This window comes from Alternaria viburni (assembly GCF_023758015.1).
Source record: "Alternaria viburni strain BMP 2772 chromosome Unknown scaffold_9, whole genome shotgun sequence".
In the NCBI taxonomy this organism is placed as follows: Eukaryota; Fungi; Ascomycota; class Dothideomycetes; order Pleosporales; family Pleosporaceae; genus Alternaria; species Alternaria viburni.
The window spans coordinates 135,237-158,747 of NW_026055778.1; the positions used below are offsets into that span (position 1 = coordinate 135,237).

The following is a 23,511-nucleotide window of genomic DNA, read 5'->3' on the forward strand; positions in this document are numbered from 1 at the left end:
ATGCGGCTAACCAGGCATCACGTTCGCGACAGAGCGCGCACGATTACACCCTTGGATGCTGTTGCGCGGCCTATCCATGACATCCCAGGTACAATCGCGTCTGTTCCTGACGGCTGGAGAACTTTGGGTCTCGCGTCTACCCACTGAAAATACTCGTCGAACCTCGCGACCATGGTAACAGTACCGTCCTCCAGAGTCGCAACCACTAGCAATCAGGCATCAGCTTTTGTGCGCCTCTACAATAGGGCGCGCGCCATCGGACATGGGGTACCCCAGTCAGCTGCACTCTGTATTCCAACCGGTGGAGGTGCTTACGAAGAGCCAACCCAAGACGGGCGAGATGGAAAAAGAAGGCGGAGCAGCTGCGCCCTTTCCATCAATCGCGGATTGGCAGATGCGCGCGGTATGCGCCTCTGTTCTCAGATTTATTGGCGATATTGGTGCCTTCACTAATATTTTCTGCGCAGTTGCGCGATTGCGCGTAGGCTCTGGAAAAGGTCCAAGATACCACGTCAAGAGCGGTGTAGAATGTGTGAAACAGTAAGGTTGTCTGCCACATCCAGCGCGCTGGGTCGCAGGGTGGCTCGCACAGTCCCATCGATATTCGGAGCCGTACTCAGCCTCCGACCTGCTGCAAAAAGCCCAGCACAGCATGGCATTGGACAATGAGCGCGGCTCGGCGTGAATCCTGTCACACGTAGCCTCACTTCTGTGGCTAGCGTTCGCACCTGCTTTTCCCTCAGAGTTGACGGGTTTTGTTGTGTTTGGTTCTACTACTGCCAACTCACATGTGACCCCCGCCTGTCACAGCGAATTTCCCAAGGTTACGCACAATCAAATCGGCCCTATGCGGCCGCGGATAGCTATGTTTCAGATTGGAATAGTCGACCATCAAACAGCTTACCTAACATGCGTGGAGACAAGGACCCCGAACCCCATGTGTCGGTATTCGACAATCCAACACGTTATCCGTCATCAAGGTGGGGCTAGTCTGCGCAGCCATTCTTCATGGGGATGTGCATACAGAGCTGGCGAATTTAGGCGTCCTCGGAGTACGATCCCCGATCCCATGCTGAACCACAACATCATTCTGATACTGGGTTCGACATCTCCACTTTCAGCGCTATTGCTTCTCTGGTCTCGGCATCTCCGTGACCCAACACTATACGATGGTGCAGCAGCATAAGCAACCAGCGGCAAAACTACATGCGGCTTGTGATGAGTGCCGTGAGTACCTCAAGCTAGGCTTCCATCTGCCCCGCGCGACGCTCAACTATGCCCAGGGACGCGAAAGTTGAAATGCTCTGGCCACACTCCAAGATGTGTTCGTTGCGAGAGAGAAAAGATTGATTGTACATACTCGCCGCAAAAGCAGATGGGTCGCCCCAGAAAAAGGATGAGAGAGGACGAACCGGACGAGATAACGGGATTACCTGCGGTAGGGCAAGACGACTTCAGCAACGTCTGGAACGACTTCTCTGGCGTTCCAAATTTGTTAGATCTGGACAATCTGACTTCTCCCTCACTTCTGCAAGACGTGCAATCGTCAGATGGATCGGCAGGATGCGGAATCGTGACGCCACAGCATTATGACTTTACCTTTCAAGATCCGTCTGGGACGGCATCTGGGTCTGATAACATGTATTTCAAGCTCTCTTGATGTGTCTCGATCAATGCTAAAGTTGTCGCAGGTACAATCTGGACCCGCCCCTGGATCCAGCACTGTGGAATTTCCAGTCTGACCTGCCACCGGACATCCAGCCAACTAGTCTTCCCGACCCAGTTCCCGATCAATCGAATTCAGGGCAGTGCACGTGTCTTACGACGACATGGCTGACTCTCACCGAGTTACAAGCTGTCGTTACCTTTCACTTTCCCCAAGTCATCATACCTTTACGAAAAGCAATGTCAGCGCTCTCGGATCTAATACATTGCAAGCAATGTCCAAAAGAATCATATTCGGCGATTCAGAATGTGCAGTCGATAGTGTCTGTGATGAAAGCGGTAGTGGAACGCTTCAACAAGGTGTTGAATGAGGTCGATCGCGAAGCCGCGCGTATGGGAGAGACTGGTCAGAAGAAGCCATTTCGTATCGGCGACAACAGCCAGGCTTTGCAACATCTACATACCGGTACTCTTGACTGCCCGATGGGGTTCAACATTGAAATCGAGGCAAAAGATTGGAGAAGATTAGTCAAGACAGCACTGAAGACAGAGATCTACGGTGGAGGTAGCAATCCACGACCACTGTTGGATTTGGTGAAGGAGAGCGAAGCGAGGCAAGAGACTTGGCATAATGGCGAGCATCCCTGGAGCGATGAGATGAGGCAGCTACACGCTGGAAGACCTGAATGCGATAGCTCGACGAGCTGCGAGGCGTTGGGAGCGCAGCATATACGGAGAGTCATCAATAATCTGAACTGGGATTGATGAGCTACAAACGGGCTTGGGGCCTTGTTGAGAGCAAAGTCACATAACTCGCTTCCCCTTCCATCCACAATCTCATTTCATGCTGCCGAAGTACTGCAACTCGATACAACAAATGTAGCGAAGGCAAGACTCAGCCATAACAATGAGCCCGCGGACATACTTCCACTCACTTGATAGGTCGACATAGGGTTTTGCGCGACAACCGGCTGCTCATTTTACCCAGCAAGCCCGGGATATCACCGTTACCAGATTTGCATACTCACATCCACTAGGCAGCAGCGCTAGCGCAGATTCAAGACACACAAATCGCCAGTGACTTCTCCTTCCTCCACAACACTCCACTTCACTCTTTGTTGTCTTATTCAATGGCCGGCACAACTCTATCGAAACTGCGCACAACCAGCCATGACAGCAACAAATAAAGAACCCATCGACAGCGACGTACCTTCCGAACGACTGGAGATACTTCGCCGTGTGCACGATCTGACTATCCCGTTGCGCCAAAACCACGATGCTTCCGAAAGCCTCTTCACCTTCGAACTCTTTACTCGGCCTCCTCGGCTTGCCCTCTATATCACAGTCGTTGTACGTGGTACAATCCCGAGGAAGAGCGATATGTACTCTGGGAAAATCTGGCCGTACAAGGCATGCAATCAATGTCCATAAATCACAACCAGGCGAACTGGCACACGAAGAGTTTGCAGTACAGTCTACCACCGAAGTTTACTTTTTCTTGCACATGGCATCCACAGATCAGTTGCAACAGAAATTTCCCGACAGCAAAGGTGCTGGCAAAACACACGCGCGCTCACTGGAATGACAGCCGCAGCTCATACCCGTGCCGCGTAGAGGGCTGTGGGAACTTTCACGCCAACCGATATGAGCTAGAGATGCATAAATCACGATGCCCGGCGAGCCCGTCGCGCAAGCCCGAGTCATACATGACTACCATCCCACTAATGGGGAACTACTGGGGATAGCTACGATTCTTGTGGCGTTCCGCAGAGAATATTTTAGGGCAGGAGCATACGTTATCTTAAGAACTCACTAGTCATCAAGATTTAGTGATACGTATGCTGCAAACTGCGACACGAGTTCTAGCCTCCCCTTGTTCCACTTCGACTCCATATGACTATCGAAGCGGAAAGAGTATCGATAGTTCCAAGCAAAGAAGCATCGATATAGTCTCCGCTGAGCGCCAGCCCCGACACGTCGCAAGATGATATAGATTCGAAGCGCCGGAAGTCAGATCCACACCAATGGATACCCTTTCTAGACGGCAGCCTGAAGGTACCCGGCCTCGATGGCTACAATGTTGAATCGGATGTACGCATACCTACCTCACCGCAACAGGGTTGGCGAACCACACACGCAGCCACACCAAGGACAGCCGAGGGCCATACCACCTGGGCAATGCAAGAAAGACGAATGTGGCGGCTTCTATGCCGACCTCTACGAACTAGCAATGCATGAACATCGTAGCGAGGGAGATAGGCCATCACCAGAGCGTAAAACATCCCGAGGTCATATCACTTTGCCTTGACTGCGGCTGCTAGGGAAGGTGAGCCTCCAAGCGTCAAAGTCGTCAATCGCTCTTCGGCGAAAGCCCCGGAAAGCTGGAAGGCCGGAATCAACAGCCTCCAGGATGGCCTTCCATTGGCAAGAGATACCTAGCTCACAATGCAGCTTGGACGACCTTCAATGTGGCCGCAGTGCTCCACGGCTGTTACAACTTCCTTCTCCCGCTGTGGAAGACAGCTTCTCAGCTGCGTCACAAAGCCACAGGATTAAACAGCATCGAGAATCTATCTTCACTCAAGTGCGGAAAAAACGACTGTGGTACATTCCATGCCGACCTCTACGACCTAGCCATGCATGAGGAACGATGCAAGGGAGGCCCTCTATCTAATCGCGAAACGTCATACCGCTTCTCGTTGACCGCTGACGCTGCCAATGGCGCCTCTCCAAGTGTTATCATCATCAACCGATCTTCAGAGGCTCCGCCGCAATGCTGGAAAGACGGTACAACCACAATTAGAGAAGGGTTTCCGCAGCTTGGAAGAAAGTACCTCGCACAATATGCCGCGTGGAATGGCTACCCTAGTGGACCTGCAGTACTGCACAGCTGTTACGAGGCTGTCACGCGATATATCCCAGCACCTGCGTATAACAACAGTTTCCTTGGAGAGACACCTAGGCAGATACAAAGAGTCTGTCCCTTTTTGTCTGCGCCTTCGTGTGTACTCCAGGCGTATACATAGTCCTTGTTGATATGAGCGTATCAACGGGAATATTAGCGAGTACCTCCAGGGTGCTTTCTGGCGCGACGTACGAAACATAAAACATCAATGTCTCCATCAACGTATTTCAAAATTGGGAGGCTTTCGACGAGGTATTAAAGAACCTCGTCGTTTGGTCGATACAAGAGAGTACTAGCTACTGCTCAACAAGACAGCTCCCGTCACTAGGAATAAACAAGAGTATGTCCCAGGACAATCTACATCAGCGCCTTGCCTTCCATCGAGCTTTCAAGTTTACTATGGCCATCACAGGCGACATACAGGCAACATACAGGCAGCGAATGAGGCCGGCATCAAGCCTGTGTTGATTTCCGTGGGTCTGGATGGATGAGCCTGCGACTTGAGGATGCTTTTGCCGCAGCTACAAACCTCGGCACGCCAGTTCGAGTTGGTAATTCATCTCCAAAAGCTTCAGTACGGCATGACGGATCGCTTCTCCGAGCTACATGGTGAAATCCACTGGTGGGAATACCAAACTCAATCAATTCTGGAGGCCCTGGAGAGGCTCTGGCCGTGACGATAAGGCCAACGAGCTTATAGCAGCATAGAAGCTCCTCCAATCCGGAAAGGACGTCTCCTTCGGCGTAACATGCGGCCGAAACTTCGTCAACACAGCCTCGCGATTTCCGGCCAAGGGTAGACTTCATTAGCGCCTCTCATTCCACCGGGCCTTCAAGTTCAGTGTGCGCGGCCGCCCCACATGCAAAAAAAAAACTTCATTAACAAAGAACTGCAAAAACATACAACAGCGGGGAAAATTCGCATAAGTAACGTGCATATATACGTAGCTAGAGTTACGCTTAGATATAAAGTAGCTAATTTTTTAGTATAATTATTCTTTATTAATACTTTTACTATAGTGCCTTAAGCCTAATTTAGAGTTATCTTTATAGTAAAAAGATATTAAAAGATATTAAAAAGCGTTAAAAGACTCTAAGCTAGCTCTTTTAGAGCTACTAGATAATTTTAATATTAATTTAGATATTACTATAGTAATAAGGTTATTACTAACTAACTCTATACTTACTTATATAACTTTCTTTATACTATAAATAGAAATAACTAAAAATATCTAGTAATAATATAATATATAGTAATAGAAATACTACTAATAGAACTTACTATATCTATTCTCTATTAACTATAACCTTATTTTTATTCTTTTTTAAGATAGGTCTTATTTAAAGTAACTATAATACGTAACTATAGCGTCTATCTAAGTAATAGTACTAAGTAAAAAAAAATAAGCTATAAACGCTTTATCTCTAGTATTCTATTCTTTATTATTTATATTTAAAATTCTAGTAATAGCCTTACGCTACTAGTGTATAGTCTACTCTAGGTATAGAGATAGTAAAAGCTTTATCTTAAGTTTTACTATATATATAAAGTTATAAATATAAATAGTAATAGTAATTAATAACTTTTTTTTAGTTAGCTTACTAATTAAGTAATCTTTTATCTAGCTTATAGTAATAAAATAGTCTTTATAGAATACTTTATATATTTCTTTAGTAAGTATTTTAAAAATAAGTATAAATAAATAAATAAAAGAAAGTCTTATCTTAGCTAGATATATTTTTAAAATAATAGAAGTATTAATAGTATTAATAGTATTAATAGTACTAAAACGTATATACTTAGAGTAAAAAGTCTAGATTATATCTCTTATTATATAGATAGTATCTTATTCTATAGCTACTAGAATAGCCTTAAGAATAGCCTCTCTAATAGTTTCTCTTCTAGTAAACGTAGAGTAGCTTATAGTAACTTTAGTAATAGATATTCTAAGTAATAATAAAATAATTTAGTTAAGTATTAGTAAGTAAGATAATATAACTAGTAAAAGATTAGTTTTATTCTTATAATTACTAAGAAGACTTATAAATTATTTAACGTACTAGCGTAGTAATATATCTTTAGATTTCTAAGAGTATTCTAACTATAAACCTTTAGAACGTATTACTCTATTAGTTATAAGCTAATAAGTATATATAATTATATTATAATTCTCTTAGAGATTAGTATTAAAATCTTTTTATAAAGTACTTTAGTATTAGAATAGCTTTATAGCTAGCCTAAATTTAGAAGCTTTAACTATTTTAGAGGTAGTAGTACTAAGACTCTAAGTCTTAGCCTATCTACTTCTAGAGTACTAAAACCTTTAGTTATATATTCTTTAGTATACTAGTAATAGACCTTACTTTTTTAGAACTAGCTTATAGGCTATAGAATTATTAGTTTACTAATAAATACTTTTACTAAGTACGTAGCCTTCTTTAAGATCTTTTTATATATTCTATAGTTAGTAACTACTTTTTTAAACTTAAGTCTTTCTATATAAAGATAGTAGATATAGTACTCTAGTAGTTATTCTATTTATAATACTTTATATCTTATTTATAATTCTTAAGTAAAACTTAAATATAGTTTTAGAGTAATAATAATATTTACGTATTATAAATTAAGTTTAGTAGATATTAGAAATTATATAGCTACTAAAATATATAAGTAAAAAGTCTACTTAAACTAGCTATATTAATTCTTTTTATTTATAAAGCTTTTAATAATTACCTTTTTAGCTATATTACTTAATACTAAGTAATATAGAGTAATATTAATATAAAAGTAAGCTTTCTATAAAATATTATATATAGCTATAGTAGTAAATATATTTTATACTATAATAATAATCTTCTTTAAGTAATTTACTACTATACTAGAAAATAATTTTAGATTTTTTTATTAGCGCGCTTAAATATCTTATAAATAAGCTCTATCTATAGTAAGAATTATTTTAATTAGACTATAAAAAGTTCTTATCTTAGAGTTATTACTATATATATCTTAGACTTTTTTATATAAAGAATTATTATCTAAAGATATAGTAAAGTAATTAATTTTATTAAGCTTTACGTTTATATTAATCTATATTAAGTATTAACCTTAACTATTAAAGTTAGATATTATACTATTAAAGTTAGAGAGTAGTTATAATTACTTAATTATAGATATATAATTACTTAGCTCTTAGGTATATAGCTAGAGATTTTATTCTAACTTTCTTTTATAGTAGATTAATTATAATATACTTAATTATTTCTAATTATTAATTATCTTTAGCTTTAATAGTTATAAGTCTAGCTACTTAATTATAGAACTAATTTCTACTACGCATTAAAGCTTACTAAAAGATAAGATTAGTTAATCTTATTTTTACTCTACTCTCTTTAAATATTCTATAATTAGAACCTCTTTTACGTAATTACTTAATTACTACTTATCTCTTTATTATTCTTTATATCTCTATATTAATTCTATACTCTAACTTTATAGATATAAGTAATTATAATATAGCTATTATAGCTATAAATATACTTTTTAAAAAGTAATCTAACTAAAATACTTAGTTTACGCTTTTTAAGTAATACTATAATAAAAAGAGTATCTAGAAAGAAATTAATTCTAATCTTTTAGATATTAAATATATAGATACTTAGAAGCTTAAGTTTTCTAACCTTCTAGTTCTAGAGCTTATAGCTCTAGCTTCTCTTTTTATAAAGCTAACTAAAGATTAAAAGAATAAGTATAATAAAGCTACTTATAAGTATAATACTTTCTTATAAGATTATAACTATAAGACTAAGAATAGTACTACGCTTATAGCCTACTAGAACTATAAGTTTAAGTAGTAGTTAAAAAAGAGTAAGAAAATTAATAATATTAAGAACTAGATTATATATACTATTATACTTAATTACTTATTACTTATAACTATAAGTAATAATAAAAGAATAGTCTAGTTTCTTATAAAAACTCTTAAGACTATACTTACTTTTACTAATTAAACTACGTAATATATAGTTTATATAAAGTATTATACTTATTTTAAGAAGATCTAGAGAGAAACTACTAAGAAGTAGTTTAATAACTAGCTAATAATTTACTAGAAAGTAAAGATCTTTAAGCTTTTAGAGGTTAAAGAACTTTTTATAATTACTAACTTTCTTACTATAATTAAGAAGTTTAATTTTAAGTAAGTTTACTAGTAGTAATATAATTAATTATTTACTATAGCTCTTAGAAAGAATATATTAAGCCTTAGTAATCTTAGTAAGATATTTAGTATTATTCTTTAGAAGATATTAATTACTACTAAGAAAAAAAAAGCTAATATAATCTTTAACGCTATTATAAGTTAACTTTCTACTTCTACTAAGTTAAGTAAAAAGTAGTTAAGCTTACTATCTAAGCTTTACTTCTATAAACCTAATACAAAGTATAAGTAGAAGCTTATTTTATATTTCTAATTATAAACTATAATTACTAGATCTAGACTACTAAGTATTTTACTAATAAAACTCTTAGCTTAAAATAAGTAAAAGATCTAGAAGCACTATTATAAAGAGAAGTAAAGTAGCTTATATAAAAAGATTAAGTAATCTAGCTAGAAGATAAGTACTTTAGCTTCTAAGTATCTAGATAATATAGTTTTAATAATTATTTACTTAAAGAAGCTAATTACTAAGTTTAGGCCTTCTATCTTTAGTATAGACTTTAAGCCTTATATACTTTTAGCTAGTATAATTCTTAATAGTAGAGCTATAGTCTATTTAGTTAATAATAAAGCTTTAATTAAGTTTAATTTCTTTATTAAGACTAATAGAAAAATAGTTAAAGTAGATAGCTAGATTCTTCTAGTAATTAGTATTAGTAATTATATACTTTATCTTATTCTTAGCACCTCTAAGAGACCTAGAATAGCTAATCTTACGCTTACTAGTATTAAGATTATCTTTAGTTTCTATACTAATATTATCTTAGAGAAGCTTTTTAGAAATAGTAGTATATAGTATATAAGCTATAATTATATAATTAAGATAGGTACGCTAGAGATATCTATTATTCTTATAACTCTTAAGTGTAGATTTAATCTTTTATTTATTAAATATAATACTTCTATCTATTCTTCTAATTCTATTATTATAAATACTATTATCTACTTATAAGTTCTATAATTATATACTAGTAATACTAATCTTTAGTACTAAAGATCTAGCTACTTAGATAAGTAAGCCTTTAAGGCTCTTATAAAAGCTATCTAAAATATAAAAATTATAGATATATATTATAGTAAATATAATAATTATATAGCTACTTATATATCTTAAAAGATCTTTTATTATTTTTATAAGCTATTACTATATTCTTTCTTTAGAGTATTATAGAATCTATTTAACTTCTCTATAAGCTATATACTTAATAAATAAGCTCTACTTATTAAAAAGAATTATTTAGATAAGCTATATAATTATAATTTAAAGAATAAGATACTAAACTTTATAATAGAAGTTATTATAAGCTTTATAGCTATAGTTAAGCGCTACTATTAGTAAAAGATTATAGAAATTTATTAGAATAATAATACTATAATATTATCTTAGAGAAAGTACTTAAGATATAAGAAATAAGCTAAAGAAAAAAAGATTATAATTATAACGCCTCTACTATATACTTATAAGTCTAATAGCTTAGTAGAAAGAGCTAGCTAAGAGCTTATTACTAAGTTAATTAAGATATATATAAGCGCTAATCTTCTAGCTAAACTCTAGCTAGTAATTATAAATATAGTAGCTTAACTCTATAGAATAAGTCTATTATAGCTTTATAGCTATTAATCTCTAAATTAGATATTATATAAATAGTTTAGAAAGTATTTCTAATATTATTAGCTACTTAAGATTAGGCACTAAGCTACTAATCTTTATCTAGATTAGAGTAGAATCTATACTTATAGCTATTAAGCGTATCTACTTAATAGTAATTATGTAGCTAAGAAGTACTATTAAGACTTTAAAGTTAAGCTTTATAGCTATATAGAATATTTTATTAGCTATTAAGCTTCTAATATCTATTATATATAAGTACTAGTAATTAATTAAGTAATTATAACTTATAATATTACTTTTAATAAGTAGACATTCTATTAAAGTAAGCGTAAAGAGAAGCTAACTAAAGATTAAGTAATTAAGTAGGTTAAAATACTTAATAATAGTAAGCTTATTAATTCTATAGAGAAGTTTAATAATCTTTTTATTAATTAAATAGTAAGTATAGTAAAGCTATTAACTACTAAGTAAGATCTTAGAAGTAACGTAAACTATAATTAAAGTAATAAAGTTAGCTTATCTATTAAATATAATTAAGACTCTATTAATTTAATAGAGATAGAGTATAAGGCTAGTATTTTATTAGAAATTTCTAATAATTAGTAGCTTTTTACTAGGCTTACTACTCTAGAACCTACGCCTAAGTATAAGATTTTAGAGATAAGTAATTAAAGTAATTATAAAGTTTCTAATAGTTAAAAAGTAGTATATACGCCTAAAAGAGCTAACTTATTAGAGTCTAGAGGTAAAGAGCCTTTTATATATAGATTAGAAGATCTAACTTTATCTATTAAGTTTATTATAATAGACTTTAGTTCTATAAAAATAAATAAAAAACTAGCTTAACTAGAGTAAGCGCTAAAGAAACTAAAAGATAGACTATTTAAATTAGTAGCTTTCTTTTAATAATTAATATAGCTATAAAATTAGCTAATAACTAAATTCTCTAAAACGCGCTATAGTAGAAGAGTTATAGATAAAAAGTCTAAGCGCTTTTTTTCTATAAATATCTATTAACTATTAAAATACTCTAAAAGTAAGAGTAAGTAGTTTACTTAGCCTAGTAATTAACTAGAGAGTAATAGCGTAGATAGCGTAAATATAGTAATTATAGACTTAGTTAATAAGTAAGCTTAGATTAACTTTTATAAAACTTACCTTTTTAGTCTTTAAGAAGACTAAAATAATTAAGCTAGCTATAAAACTATAAACTTTATTATTATAGCTACTACGCTTAGTAAGTATAAGCTAAAGGCTACTTACTAATACTATAATAATTTCTAAGAGCTACTTAGATTATAGAAATAACTAATTTAGTATCTAATATATACACTCTTTAAAAATACCTTTAAGAAAGAGATTAATTAGCTAAGTAAGAAGAGAATCTAGATAGAAATCTATAAATTATAAGGCTAAAATTAGCTACTTCTATTAAAATAAATATAAATATATAAGTATAATTAGAATAGCTATCTTCTTAAATATAAAGCTTAAATTATAGTTTATAGTAATCTCTAGAAGAAGAACTTAATTAACTCTACTTATATAGTAATACTTACTATAAAGTTCTTCTACGCTATAATAATAATTACTATCTAGAGTAATCTAAAGATTAAATAGTTTAATATTATAGAAGTATTCTTTAATATAAAGATTATAGTAAAGAACTTAGTAATTTATAAAATACTAGATAGCTTTAGAAAGCTAGAATTATATATATAGCTTAACTACGCGCTCTATAAATTATAAGACTTTCTACTATTATAGTATAAGAAGTTCTTAAAAATACTAAGAGCTATTAGTATAATAGCTTCTTAAGAAGAGCTTTATCTCTTCTTTAATTAAGAATATAAAATTCTTATTCTCTTCTATATTAATAATATCTTATTACTTTATTATAAGAATATAAAGTAATAAGTAATAGCTATATAGGCTAAGATCTCTAGTAAGTATAAGATCTAAGATTAGAGAAATATAGAGTAGTTTCTTAGTATTTATATAATTAGAGACTAATATCTAAAAATAATTATACTTATTTATAATACGTATATAGATAAGATACTTAAGAAGTTTAAGCTTAAAGATAAATCTTTTTTTTTAACACTTCTACTATTAGAGAAGCTAATTAAAAATACTAGAAAAGTAACTAAGTTTAAGATTTAAAGATACTAAAAAATAGTTAGCTTTATACTTTATATAGTAATTATACTCTAACTAGATATAGTGTATACTATCTTAAAGCTCTTATACTTTCTTATAAACTTAAGTAATAAGTATAAGAAAGCTATAGAGTAAGTAATTATATATTTTTATTATACTTACTATAATATAATCTAGTATAGTAACTATAATAAGCCTAATCTAATAATTACTAAAAATGTATTTTTTACTAATAATCTAGAGACTTACTAATTATCTTATAGCTATATTACTATATTATATAAAGGCGTAATTTTTTAGAAAGCTATAAGATAGAGTATAGTTACTACTTCTACTATAGAAGTAGAGCTACTTACTTTTAAGTATACTACTAAAGAAGCTATAGCGCTTAGACACTTTTTTAAAAAGCTAGCGCTTAATTTTAGAAAACTCTAGACTATCTAGTATAATAATTAGTAGATAATTAGACTAGTTATTAGAAAGAATAAGTATATTAATACTTAGCTTAAGTATATTAATATCTAGAATATATAGTTATAGTAGAAATATACTAAAGAATTATTTAAAGTTAAGTATTTAAAGACTATAATTATACCTATAGATAGATTAACTAAATTACTTACTTAATAATAGTTTAAGAAGTTTAAATAGCTACTTAACTTATAAGATTTATAATATTTAATTTTTAAAAAGTAGATTAAGTAAAAAGATCTTTATTTAGACTACTACTATAAAGATTAATTATATCTAAGCTAGATCTTAGTTATTTTAACTAGCGCCTAGTTATAAAGAAGTAATTACTAATAATTAATATAAGTATAAAGTAGATAAATTACTAAACTTTTCTACTAGACTAATCTATATAGCTACTTACTTACTAACTACTATAGCGCTAATCTCTCTAATTATAACTCTTATAGTTATTTTTATTAAAGGCTAGCTTACTATTCTAGCTATTCTTAAAGTTCTTAACCTAAGCTTATAAATAAGTAGTCTTAGTAGCTTAAGTTTATATATAAATCTTAAGCTATATTTAATTATACTTAGTACGTAGTAGCGCTTTTACGTGCTTAGCCTTAGCTAAGTAATACTAAGTATAGTAATAGAACTTATTACTTATAATACTAGATATAAAGCTATTAAACTAGTAACTATATAGCTAAGAATTATAATACTAAGAATAATTATTATATAGCTAAGACTAATAATTATACTACTAAGACTAGTAGTTACGCTACTAAAACTAATAATAACTATACTAATTCTACTACTAATTCTGTAGTAGCTAATTTCTAAATTAAAAAGTTTATAGCTAGAAAGTTAGTAGTAGTAGCTACTAGAATAAGTCTTAATAATAATATTCTAAGTATTATAGTATTAGATTAAAGACTATAAATAGATAACTCTAAGTAGAAAGTGTAAATAGAGCTATCTAACTACTACCTATATTAATTCTTTTTATTTTCTTACTTAGTATTATAGACTTACTATAAGTACTATATTAATTAGAGTTCTAAAGAGTTATAAGTAGAGTACTCTTTAAGCTTTTCTTATCTAAGAACTTAGAAGTTCTATCTAATAATTTAGCTAGTGTCTTAGAACTACTTTTAGCTTCTTTCTTCTACTTTTTATAAGCGTAGAAATCTTAGTAGAGCTACTTATAATACTTTTAAGCGTTTTTAGTACTTTAGCGCTATTATTAAGTTAGTAAAGAATTAAAAAAGCTAAAGAGAAGAGAATTATAAACTTACTTTAGAACTATAGTAATTAACTAAACTTATAAAGTAATTATATAAATCTTAATTAGTAGAATAATAATTATAAAAGTTATAAAATAAATAATATATAATCTAATAGAGTTACTTAAAATAATTAGCTTTTTAAATATTATTAAGAAGCTACTAATAAATATAATACTTATACTTAGAAAGTTAAGAAGTATTATAGTTAAGTAATACTCTAACTTACTTATATAGATAACTAGTATACGCTAAGTATAGATAATCTAGAAAAGTTTTAGATATAGAAGTCTTACTCTTAGACTTCTTATAAAAGTAACTATAACTATAACTATTACTTAGAGATACTTACTTTTCTTAATTTTAAGCGTTTTATTTTTTAATATAGTTAGATTACTAAAGACCTAAATTCTAAGTTTAAAAAGTATTATTAGTAATAAAGATACTACTCTTAGAAATAGGCTTAATAGTTTCTTAGATATTCTTATTATTAAGATTATTAAACTAAGAGCTTTTATAACTTAAATAAGTACGCTTAGTATATAACTCTAATTACTTATAATTTTTATAGAAGTTATTATTACTAAAGCTACTAGTTACTTTAAAGCTCTAACTTAGTTAATTATTAGAATTTATAAAGCTTTAAGATAGTTAAGTATTAAAAGCCTAATTACTTTAAGTAAAGCTACTAAAGAATAGGCTATTAGCTACTATTATTCTAGAAAGAGAAAGTAAGATTTAAGTAGTAGCGTCTTTAAGTTAAGTATAGTAAAAAGATTAAGTACTTAACTATAGAGCGCTATTAAGTAAAGCGCTATTATACTAAGTACTATTACGCTAAGTACTAGCTTATATATTATAATTACTACTACTAAAAATATTATAATTAGAGTATAGAATACTATTATAGTAGAAGCTAAAGCGCTAATACTTATAGCTAAAGTTAGAGTTAGAAGTTAGATTATTAAACTAAATTATAATAGTTAGCTATTAATTTAAGTATAAAAGTAAGAACTTACTATAGTAATAGAGAGAATAGAAAAGTAAGTAGAGTAGAGAAGTAAGTAGAGTAAAGAAGTAAGTAGAGTAAAGAAGTAAGTAGAGTAGTATATTAAGTAGAGTAGAGAATTAAGTATAAGGCTTAAAAGCGCTAAGGCTTAAGAGCTAAGAATTTTAAGTAGATAAGTTAATTAGATAAGTAGCTTATTAGCTTATTAGCTTAAATATCTTAATAATATAAAAGTAAATAATTATAGTAAAGAAAAAAAAAATTAAAGAACTTATTATTATAAAGTCTTTAATTCTAGTCTAAGTACGTACTTATATAAATAGCTAGTATAGCTTATTAAGCTATTAATTACACTATAAACTTTACCTAAAAAAGATTAGAAGCCTAAATCTTACTATTAGAATTATCTTTTACTAGTTAGATATCTAGATTTCTATAGCTATTAGCTATATTCTAAACTATTATAAGATAATTTCTAAACTAATAGAGTTAATTTCTAGACTATTAAGCTTTATTTAAATAAGTAAAAGCTTACTACTATTAGTATTAAGTATAATTAAATACTTAATTAGGCTATAACTTACTACTACGCTCTAAATTCTTAAGTCTAGACTCTACTAAAGTATACTAATTATAGTAGATTTAATAAAATTAATTTTAGTAAAGTAGATTAATACTTTTACTACTTTAGAGAGTATATTAAAGTTAGAGAGTAGTTATAATTACTTAATTATAGATACGTAATTACTTAGCTCTTAAGTATATAGCTAGAGATTTTATTTTAACTTTCTTTAGAAGTAGATTAATTATAATATACTTATTTTATCTCTAATTATTAATTATCTCTAGCTCTAATACTTACTATATATAATACCTTTATAAAGATTATAATAAATAGCTACTTAAGTATTCTTACTAGTCTCTATATAGATATATAATATCTTTATAAAAATTATAATAAATAGCTACTTAAGTATTCTTACTAGTCTCTATATAAATATAATAATAAAAGTAAAATAATACTTCTAAAGAAGATAAAAATATTAATATAAAGAATACTATTAGAAAGATATAAAAAATAATAGAAGTAAAATAATACTTTTAAAGAAAATAAAGATATTAATATAAAGAATACTATTAGAGAGATATAGAGAAGTAGTAGCGTTAAGTAACTAGTAAAAAACTTAGTATAGTATATCTTATTATATAAATATTTAAGTATAAAAACTAATAAAAACTATACTTATACTTATATTTATACTTAAATCTATAGCTAATAATAGTACTAATACTAAAGTTATATTTAAGAAGGCTATAATACTTTATAAAGCTACGCCTAAATCTAAAACTAATAAAAGTAGTAGCTATATCTATAAAGTAACTTATTATAGTAAATACTATTATAGTTACGCTAAAAGTTATTAAGCTTTTCTAGTACTTCTTATTATTTACTTCTTTTTACTTAGAAAGCTTATTCTTTTTTAGTACTTTTTATTATTTACTTTTTTCTACTTCTAATATTATACTTAAGAAGCTAGCTATACTTTATAGGTGTAAAGCTATAGCTACGCTCTTTAATAGCGTTATAACTAATACGCAACTTTAGCTATATATATATATATATTACTTCTATAAATTCTTATACTAGTAGTTACTTACCTAACTACTAATCTACTAGTATAATACTTATATATAGCTAAGCAGATAGAAAGCCTAATTCTTATTGTTCTATAGTTGTATGTGAAGGAGTAGGCATTTCTGCAGGAAATGTAGTAAGCGAAGTAACGAGCAACTATCACAGGCGATAGACAGGCTACGAATGATGCTAGCATTATACTGTGGACCAGGAGCGCGTTCTGACTTGAGACTCACGGTTGAAGACCTTGTTGCTTCCACCGCTCTTCGTCCCATGGTACTGCGGTGACGCGACGCGACGCAGACGAGCTACTCACAACCTCCGAAATCCATATGTACCTAGCGCGACTTCATGACCCTGTCCAAGATACTATCAGGCTTCCATGTATATATTCTTGTCAACCGCCCATACAATCAAAGCCCAGCTACCACCGCGGTAGTGTTGAGTCTCGAAACCAATAGCAAGCGTGTCTTCCCCCAACGACCCATAGGTCCTTCGCCACCATCCATTGGTATCATCTTGCCAACCACTTTCAACCTGTGCTCCAACAATTCGGCGTCCAGGGAGGCACATGGACACCTCATTCTTGAGACACACGGGCATACCATCACGCTTACTTTCAGGATCCCAGTCCTCTCGATACTCTATAACTTCATTACGGAGACTTTCGTGCACATCATCAGGGCAGATTCCAATCTTCCATTGTGGGGTGTGGTGGGCTTTCACCCATTTGTTTCTACAAGTCAATCAGTCTCATGTCAGCCATTTATGAAGAAGAAATTTGCTTACAACTTCCACTTCTCGATTTGGCCTTCTGTTTCAGTCATCACCTTTGCCACCTTTCGCCGTCGATCCCACACCCCACTCAGCTCTTCTCGGACGTTCTTTAGAGTCGCCACGCATTGTTGAAGGGCCTCATCACTATCTTCCGCGTATACGTGTAGATCAGCCAGCTTCAAAATCGTCGACTGGACGGATATCTCTAGGGCTCGAGCGCCGACCAGACGATTGGACCGAGCTGCAACCTGGAGAAGCTGGGCAAGCTCAGCTGCATTCCGAAAGTCTTCTGGGATGGACAGCGACCCCTGCGGATGTTTGATTCTGATGTCGATATTGGCATAGTGTGTAATTTGCGCCAGGACTGGTATAGGCGTGTAGTGCTCAAGGAAGTCGACCCAAGCTTTCTGAATATCGATTGTGTGGAGCCGGTGTTGCAAGTTCCGCGAACTGCATCCAACGACGACGACTTCATGCGTTTCCCTGATGCTAGCGGATTTGTGGGATGAACCCATTTCGAAGGAAGATGCAGCTTCGACAGCCACCGTTTTTCCGTTGAAGTCTGCCGAAAGCCTACTGGCAAACTGGTCGAGTTCCTGCTGTGTATCGGCTGAGTAGGTGCTCACGGCAAAGAATGTAGATTGTCGAGTTCTTCCAGTGATGCAGTACTGGCCGTACCTTGTCTTGAAGGTTTGTGCGTTGGCTTCCCCGTACCAATTCAGCCGCCCAAAACAGGACTCTGCTTCGTCAGAGAGCTCAAGCAAATGCTCATGATGCTCAGCAGGCAGCGTAATAGTGCAACGCTTAATCACTGTCATGGACGTCTTGCTGCATCGAGCGGTCTTGAGTGTCTCCAGGGAGGCTTTAAGGTTGAAGACAGTAAAGACCGATGCAAGTGCCCGTGTGTCAGAGGTCATGTATTGAAGTAAAGTTTCCTCATCGCGCAATATCTTGCTGCTGATCTCCAGAGTGTGCAGTTCCGTACTTGGAAGTTCATAGGAAGGGTGACATGGCCAAAAAGGCGAGCGCAGCGACTGCTGTTTGTGGAGATCGTAGCCGGAGCCAATTTTCATGTAGTTGTCGTCCCACGGTATGCTGCCGTGTTCGCGGATATTAGACGAAAACATAGATTCCATGATAGGCTTCAGTCGATGAAGAACTAAGCAGATGTAAAGAGACGTTACGGCTGTTAACCTTGTTCATGTCCAGGGGGAAAGCCAGTTTACGCGCATTAACATCGACAATCGGAGACGTCGGCCTCACCTTGCGTCACGAGCATAAACAGCGAGCCGCGAACTGTGCCGAAGTTTGGGCTCAGCTGCGCTCAAAAAGCCATCGCGTCTGTCGCCGCATATCGAGGCGCCCACCGGCCCATACCTTGCTCAGCACTCAACGCGATCGTGTTGTAGTTCGTGGTCCGGAGCTACACATCCTACATAATTTGTGCGGGGTAGAGAACGAATGAGCGCGCGATGCGAGTGCACCGGTCGTGAGGACGCGTGCTCTGCAAGCCAACCCAAACAAGGCGTCTGCAAGCCAGGCTTCCTTCTGTGCATTGGGTTTATTGTATTGCGGCTGACCAGCCACCCAGCCCTCCAGCCCTGCGATGTCTGCCCAGGCGAGTCCGCCCCACATGTGGCGTGGCACGGCCAGGCGCGTCCCGCTTCCTTCTTTCGCCGCAAACGTCTACAACATACCCAGAGAAAGTGCAGTTTGCAAGCTTGCGAATCATGCTATTTATACAGCAAGAGCAGTTTCCTAAAGATGGGTGACTCGAGAGGACGCCGCTTTCCAAATGCCGGTAGTACGTATCGCGCGTAACACGCAGCCACAATGCGGTAGAATGGGCGACTTCCTGGAACTAAGAATTAGTGTATGAAGCTCTAGACGCTTGCTCATAATTGCTTCAGGTGAGGCTGAGCCGACACGGCCCAGGCACACGAACCATTGTTACACACAGCTCCGAACGACGACTACCTTGCCCACAGCACACGGCAGCCGGAGAAGGACGAGCGCCACTGACATGCACTACAGACGCCATTTCTAGTGTTTCCGGGTCCAGACATCCTAGGAAATGAGAATGGCTATCGAGCGGTATAGATTAGACTGACTGTGGCATGGAGCTGTCGCGCTCCTTCTCATCGCCTCACATCATTTGAGCAAACTGAAAATGTACAACTTTTTCACCATCATGAGTGCCGGATCCGAGACAGGTTCTCAATGGGGTTGGCTATGTCTGGCTGGTGTTTTGGTCATACTTGCCGTGAGATACCATTACGCACCGTCTTCTGTCCTCTTCGAATCGAAAGCGCAACAGAATCCCTCGATGGTCTCCGCACCACCAGCGGAGAAGATTCAGGACGGGCCCCTACCAAAGCGCTTGATCGTTTGCGTCGACGGAACCTGGGGTGGGCCAGATGGCACGTTCGGAAGCCCACAAGGGAATATCAGCACGGTGTTTCGAGCCTTTGCATCCGTGAAAGAAGGCCCTGTTACGGACCAGGTGACAGGAAAACGGTGGCAACAGCAACGAAAGTATTTCACTGGTCTTGGAGACAAGGAAAATGCCATGAAGAACTTGTTCTTGGGCGCCTTTGGGTCTGGACTTCCAGCCGAGATCGAAAAAGTGTACGAGTACTGCTGTCGCAATACCAATGGCCCGAACGACGAGATCTATTTCTTCGGATTCAGCCGTGGCGCATTTACAGTTCGTGCCGTGGCGAACCTCCTCTGTTACATGCATGTACCCAAGGACTTGAACGATTTCTCAAAGCATTACCAAGAGATGTTGGAGCTCTACCCCACTGTCAGAGCGTCGAACAACAACGTGGGCGGACAGACCTATCATCACTTCATCCGCAGTACAACACCTCCCGTAGTACGTTTTGTTGGGGCTTTCGACACTGTGAAGGCATTCACAGACCATGGCTTGTTCGATGTTTTGCCCCACCCCCATATTCAGCATTACCGTCATGCATTGGCCCTAAATGAGGAGAGAGAGCAGTTCAAGCCAGAGACGGCGACACCCGATATCAACGCAGCATCATCAAAACACAGAATCTTACAGGCTTGGTTCGTTGGTACACATGAGGACCTAGGAGGCGCGAACTCCAAGGATGGTCTGTCACTTTATCCACTACAGTGGGTGCTCTCTGAAGCCGAAGCTCTTGGTCTCACGCTTGGATTTCGACCAATTGGGCTGGAATACAAAGAGACAGCGTACATCCAAGAGCCTCCTAAACCTTACATGGACGATCCCGTGAAGTTGGTCATGCCGCCACAATCGCAGCGCCAAAAGACCTCGAGCAAGCCGTCAGAAACGTCCCTGACACTTGAAAATGGAATTAGTGTTCGCCTTTGGGATCTCTGCGACATACATGAGAACCGCAAGGACGAGTTCCAGGTGAAGATCAACAGCTCGTACTGGGGTCCTGCGCACAGATTCGTTTGGAGAATCAAACCTCGATGCATATTCGACGAACACGTATTGATGGGCTATTGCCCCACTTGTATGTATGCCCCATTATATCTGATTATCGTAGCTGACTCTCGTCTATAGCACCTGTCGGGACTTTCATCCATCCATCTGTGTATCAAGTGCTCGATGAGAACCCCAGCATCAGCCATGTGTCTGGCGGCTGGGCTTTCTCCAAATCTCTCGCTTTGTTTCGTCACCGGGCCATTCCAGATGAAGGTGAAATCTTCTGGCAAAATCCGTCACCGGCCATGCAGAAACGGCTCGAGAAAGTCCGTATCTTGATTTGTGGTGATGCCGGGGTAGGAAAGTCTTCGCTAATAAACAAAGTCCTCAAAGGCAACCTTGTACGTCCCCTTCGGCGAAGCAGCTGTCATTGCTAATTGTTTGGTCTAGTCTCAGGTCAATGCCAATACACACCAAAAGCATGATGTAGAGGAAGAGATTACGGGACCAGATCTTCCATACATCGTTCACGACTCGGAAGGCTTCCAGTCCGGAGCTTCCAACAAGGAAGCCAGCGCTGTGGAAAATTTCTTGACAACCCGATCCAAAGAGCCTAAGCTCCCGTTGAGAGTCCATACCATCTGGTATGAAGTCCTTCTTTCTACGGAGTTTCGTGGAGACTAACTATAGCAGGTATTGTATACTAGCCGGACCCGAACGCGAAAGTCGTCCCGCCTGCGAGTCCGACGAAGATCTCTTCAAAGTGCTGAACAAGTGCAAGAGTACTATACCTGTCGTGGTGATATGCTCCAAAGTGGACAAACTCAGGGCGATGTACAAGGGCGAAGAGGATGAGGAAGAATACGACGACCAACTGACATATGAGGAGCGTCGCAGGTTCGTTGATGCCAGAGTCGCAGAACGTGTCGATCTGTTCAAAGCGAAGATCAAGGAGGCATTCGTGAACACCTCTAAAGGGTATCCGTGCATGGCCGGTCCAATCTTCACAAGCGAGAGTAAGCATTGAATGCTTTTGATCTTTTAGGATGTTTGAGCTGATGATAGTGCAGAGGATGCGGAATCCATCAAGAATCTTGTTGAAGTCACATCCAGCAATCTGAAAAACGACCAAGTGAGAGCCATGTTTTCTCAAGCACAGGGAGTCCTGGTCGACGTAAAGGTCGAAGCAGCTATAAAAGAGTCTCTGCGATTATACAAGCACGCCGTACGAACGAGCACGGTTCCGCTGGCCTATTCCGGCAGTGTCTCAACCACAGTGGTAGCACCAATGATTGTGAGCGCAATCAGTGGTATATTCAATTTCCACGGCATCAGCGGAGACATCGCTTGGCGATGTATGGCCAACGTTCTGGTCAGCAACACTACTGCAAACGTGGTGCAGTTGTTTACGCAAGCTTTGGGTAGCGCTGGTGCCGTCATGGTAGGGTCAGGCTTCGGAGCTGTGCCTGGAGCTGTACTCGGCACGGGCGTTGCAGCTGTGAGCATAGTAGCCGCACCCCAGTTCGGCAGAGCGTTGCTTATGTGCGCTCTTGATACCATAATCATCCTGGACCATGCATTCTGGCAATGCGACAACGACCAAAAAGAGGTTGAAAAGAAGGACATCGACAAATCCGCTGAATGGTTCAACGAAGGTCCCTGCAGCAAGGTGCATGAGGACATCATGGCTATGATTCGAGTTTGGAACCTATTGGATGCTTTTGACTACGAACGAATCGAGAAAGAGATGAATGCTATCGTCTCGCGGTACCGCTACCAGCCAGGTAAGTCTTCATGCAATCCTGCAAAGATGTTGAACTGACATATATCTTGGTAGTCGTACAGAATGTTGAGGAGCATCAGCAGCCCTCCTCGCCGGAACCTGCTGCTGGCAATCAAGTTGTTGAGAAATCGTTCTGGCAAGGATGGTTTGGTGGTTGAATACTGTGCCGGTGCACAGGGTGTGCGCCCCAGGCAAGATCGAGTCTGCGCGCAACCCGGATCTCGGAGGCACAAGATAGTGCTCAACACTAGCATGCTGCGGGCACGGTCAGTTTTTCTTGTTCTTCTTAGCGTACAGAATCTCCACACAATAGGACTTGTTCTTACTAGGTAACTGCTCCGCGCTACATGTTTCCGCCTGCCTAGTAATAATCTTGCCTGGGCATGCTTCGTTGGATATCGTGTCTTCTCTCCACTCCCCACTTTGGTCGTATGTGGAGGAATGAGCATCACCGGGGCTCATGTAGTAAGCGTGGTAGCGAGCAACTATCAGGCCACTGCGCGAGGAAATGCGGAAGATTGGGTGAATGGTGGTGTATATGCCAGAGTATTTGAGTCCTTGTATGCGTCGGGGTGTCAATGGCAGAG

General features: G+C 36.5%; 2 protein-coding genes across 2 annotated transcripts; one reads left to right on the forward strand and one right to left on the reverse strand.

Moving 5' to 3' along the window:
• Positions 1-17,315: 17,315 nt before the first annotated feature.
• On the reverse strand, positions 17,316-18,856 carry J4E79_004942 (uncharacterized protein; the record flags this gene model as incomplete). Its single annotated transcript, XM_049353822.1, has 2 exons — positions 17,316-17,679; positions 17,733-18,856. The coding sequence occupies 2 exons, from the start codon at positions 18,854-18,856 to the stop codon at positions 17,316-17,318; spliced, it is 1,488 nt and encodes a 495-aa protein (XP_049211442.1).
• Positions 18,857-19,890: 1,034 nt separating this feature from the next.
• On the forward strand, positions 19,891-23,082 carry J4E79_004943 (uncharacterized protein; the record flags this gene model as incomplete). Its single annotated transcript, XM_049353823.1, has 6 exons — positions 19,891-21,229; positions 21,280-21,542; positions 21,592-21,785; positions 21,835-22,157; positions 22,212-22,925; positions 22,979-23,082. The coding sequence occupies 6 exons, from the start codon at positions 19,891-19,893 to the stop codon at positions 23,080-23,082; spliced, it is 2,937 nt and encodes a 978-aa protein (XP_049211443.1).
• Positions 23,083-23,511: the final 429 nt, after the last annotated feature.